The sequence below is a fragment of the Athene cunicularia genome, assembly GCF_003259725.1.
Source record: "Athene cunicularia isolate RWA chromosome 25 unlocalized genomic scaffold, athCun1 chr25_part1, whole genome shotgun sequence".
NCBI classification, from domain to species: Eukaryota; Metazoa; Chordata; class Aves; order Strigiformes; family Strigidae; genus Athene; species Athene cunicularia.
Window position 1 is genome coordinate 1,576,715 of NW_020799134.1, and position 3,561 is coordinate 1,580,275.

Below are 3,561 nucleotides of genomic sequence, written 5' to 3' on the forward strand. Positions count from 1 at the left end.
TGCCAGGCTGCTGGGCACAGGATTGGGGGGACGCGGCTCCCCCCCCACCCTCTGGCCCATAAACCCAGTGGGCAGCATCCTGGCACCAAGTCGCCCGCTGGCACTGACTGCAGCGCCCAGGACCATGGGCCAGCTGCAGCTCTGGCTTGCCGTCCTGGCCGGGCTCTCGGAGATCGTGGCCCAGGAAGGTAGGGGCAACGCTGGGGGACAGGAGCCGGAGGGGACGTGGCAGCAGCTCTCGGAGCCCTCTGCTTCATGCCAGAGCCCGGACAGCGGGACTGGAGGCTGCTGGAGCAAGTCTGGGGTCAGCAGAGGGGACATCAGGGATGAAGGGTCAGCTGGGGGGAGGGGGGGGGAGGAAGGCTCAGAGGCAGTCAGAGGGGGCTGAATGACACCCCAACCTCCTGCCACGTCCCCCCTCTCATCCCCCAGACCTGTACCGAAAGGTGTTCGTCTTCCGCAAGGACCCCAGCGATGCCTACGTGTTGCTGAGGGCCAAGCTTGAGCAGCCGCTGCAGAACTTCACCGTGTGCTTGCGGTCCTACACCGACCTGACCCGGCCCTACAGCCTCTTCTCCTACGCCACCAAGGCGCAGGACAACGAGATCCTCCTCTTCAAGCCCAAGCCCGGCGAGTACCGGTTCTATGTGGGGGGCAGGTTCGTCACCTTCCGCGTCCCCGAGGGCCGCGGGGACTGGGAACACGTCTGCGCCAGCTGGGAGTCGGCCACCGGCATCGCCGAGTTTTGGCTCAACGGGAAGCCCTGGCCCCGCAAGGGGCTGCAGAGGGGCTACACGGTGGGGGTGCAGGCGGCCATCCTGCTGGGGCAGGAGCAGGACGCCTTTGGGGGTGGCTTCGACGTCTACAACTCTTTCTCGGGAGAGCTGGCCGACATCTACCTGTGGGATGCAGGGCTGTCCCCAGACAAGATGCGAGCCGCCTACCAGTCCCTGCGCCTGCCGCCCGCTGTCCTGGCCTGGAAGAGCCTAAGCTACGAAGTGAAAGGCGACGTGGTGGTGAAACCCCGGCTCCGGGAGGTGCTGGGGCCATGAGAGCCGGCCGGATCCGGGGCTGGGGCAGCCTCAGCCCCCGCTCTCCCCTCCCCGCCCCATCACCCCTTGGCTTCTACAACCCCCCAAGAAGAAGGTGCCATCTGTGTGCCCCAGCCAGGGAGCCGCGCTCAGGACAGGGCTGGGACGGAACTGGGAAGGGCTGGGGGCACCACTCAGCCTGGCAGGGTGCTCCTGAGCGCCGTCCCCGGGCTCCCTGCCAGCCTACCGGGTCTGCAGGCTCCCAGGCAGGCAAACTGGCTCCGGGCCTCCCACAGATTGTCAAACAGCCCCGCGGGTCAGTGCCCCCGGCACCTGGGGATGAAGGTCACTGTTGTGTAGCCACACAGACCCTGAGCAGCCCCCGGGCTGTGGTGCGGTGACTCTGGGGATCACCCTCACCACGGAGGTGCCAGTGGCCAGGCCGGGCAGCACCATGGGGCAGCTGCGGCTCTGCCTCCTCGCCTTCGCGGCATTTTTTGACCTTGCTGCCCCACAAGGTAGGGCCGGAGGGGCTGTGCCAGCACCCCCTCTGGGTCCCGTGGGGAACGCGGGAGGTGCAGCGGGTGCAGGGGTCATGCGGCAGTGGTGGCGGTGGGGGAGCAGTGGGGCACCCTGACTACCGCAGAGGGGTGCAGGGGGAGGCGTGGGGGTCACACAGTAGCCGTGCGGTGAGGGGGCACCCAGAGCTCTGCAGAGGGGTGCGGTGGGCACAGCGGGCCGGGGGTGCAGCAGGGGTGGAGGGAGGAGGTGTGATGGCAGCATAGCAAGAGCCTGAGGGGGCTTCCTGAGCACCACAGCGGGGGCAGCAGGGACACAACACCCGGCACCACAACAGTGCCGCAGGTCTGTGGTGGGGGCGGCGGCAGAGACACGGGGCTCCCATGGGTGGGACAGGGACACCCCCAGCCTGGCCCTTCCCTCTGGCTGCTGCAGAAAAACTGACCGCCCAGATCCAGGCTCACCCACCGGCACCCACCCTGTACCACCAGCTGATGCTCTCCTGCGAGGTCACGGGGGACCCTGGGTAAGGCACTCCCCACCCTCTGGCATGGCACCAGCGTGGGGCAGGCAGCTCCGGCATCCCTGGACCCGCGGGCAGTGGGAGAAGTGTCTGGGGAGGGAGCACAGTGGTCCATGGCATGGGCACCCTGGGGTGTCCACCTGCCTGAGTGACACCCGGCCCGGCTCAGCCCCCAGGAGTTCCTGTGGGAGAAGGAAGGCAACCATGACCCTCTGCAGAAAGGCCCCAACAGCATCCTCCTCTTCCCCTCCTTCAACACAACCCACTTGGGCACCTACGTCTGCACGGCCACGGGCTCGCTGGGCACTGCTGTGGCCACCTACAACCTGTGGATACAGGGTAGGGAGGGGACAGCGGGGGACAAGGGCTCTTCCCCTCCTTCCCCCTTGTCCTCACCACCCGGTGCACTTGCCCCCCCGTACCACAGCCCCCACATGGCTGGTCTCAGTGGTAAAAGTCACCTCTGGGTCCGACCTGGAGGCCACCTCCAGGTGGTTTGTGGCTTCCTTGCTGGCACACTGCAGCCCTTTCCCCCTGGGGGACTTGTGGGATGTCTTCGTCGTGGCAGGAGAAGCCACCTCTGTCTCGCCTCCCCCAGACCTGGAGTACCACGTGTTTGTGTATCCCCATGAGACCAAAAACTCCCACGTGCTGGTGAGGGCGAAGCCAGAGCAGCCGCTGCAGAACTTCACCGTGTGCCTGCAGTCCTACACCGACCTGACTCGGCCCTACAGCCTCTTCTCCTACGCCACCAAGGCGCAGGACAACGAGATCCTCCTCTTCAAGCCCAAGCCTGGCGAGTACCGGTTCTACGTGGGGGGCAAGTTCGTCACCTTCCGCGTCCCCCAGAGCATCGTGGCGAGCGAGCACATCTGCGCCAGCTGGGAGTCAGCCACCGGCATCGTGGGCTTCTGGTTCAACGGGAAGCCCTGGCCCCGCAAGGGGCTGCAGAGGGGCTACACAGTGGGGGCGGAGGCGGCCATCGTGCTGGGGCAGGAGCAGGACGCCTTCGGGGGCGGCTTCGACATCCAGCAGTCCTTCACGGGGGATCTCTCGGCTGTGTACATGTGGGGCATGGGGATCTCCACCTCGGAGGTGATGGAGGCCATGTACAACAGGCCCAGCAAAGCCCCCATCTTCGGCTGGAGGAACTTCCCCTACAAGATCGTGGGCGAGGTGTACCTGAAGCCCTGAGAGCCGCTGCCGGGCCAGTGCGGTCCCCCGGTGGCCGGCAAGAGCTGGGTGAGCCCCGATTGCCACGGGGGCTGTGTCATCCCCCTTCCCTGCTCTGTAACCCCCCCCAAGCCACCCAGCGTCACATAAATGAAGAAATGGGTTTGAAAAGCCGCAATGGTCTTTGCTGTCCAGATGAATCCCCCCAAAGCTGAGCGTGGCTCAGGGAATTAATTTGGGCTCAGAAAACTTGTCAGGGAGCGGGTCCGCGGGAGAGGAGGGAGGGGACGGGGCTGCCGCCAGCCCGGGGCCGGG

General features: G+C 66.4%; 2 protein-coding genes across 2 annotated transcripts in view; both read left to right on the plus strand.

The window, feature by feature from the left end:
- Positions 1–3,354, plus strand: part of LOC113488718 (serum amyloid P-component-like) — a 19,037-nt gene extending 15,683 nt beyond the window's left edge. The window contains exons 2-4 of the mRNA XM_026864018.1: positions 1,850–2,076; positions 2,243–2,412; positions 2,672–3,354. Of these exons, the coding sequence (XP_026719819.1) occupies positions 1,934–2,076; positions 2,243–2,412; positions 2,672–3,267 (909 nt within the window). The 5' untranslated portion in view covers positions 1,850–1,933 and the 3' untranslated portion in view covers positions 3,268–3,354. The remainder of the gene's footprint in view (positions 1–1,849; positions 2,077–2,242; positions 2,413–2,671) is intronic.
- Positions 125–1,164, plus strand: APCS (amyloid P component, serum). Its single transcript, XM_026863933.1, has 2 exons — positions 125–188; positions 391–1,164. The coding sequence occupies exons 1-2, from the start codon at positions 125–127 to the stop codon at positions 1,050–1,052; spliced, it is 726 nt and encodes a 241-aa protein (XP_026719734.1). The 3' UTR covers positions 1,053–1,164.
- Positions 3,355–3,561: the final 207 nt, after the last annotated feature.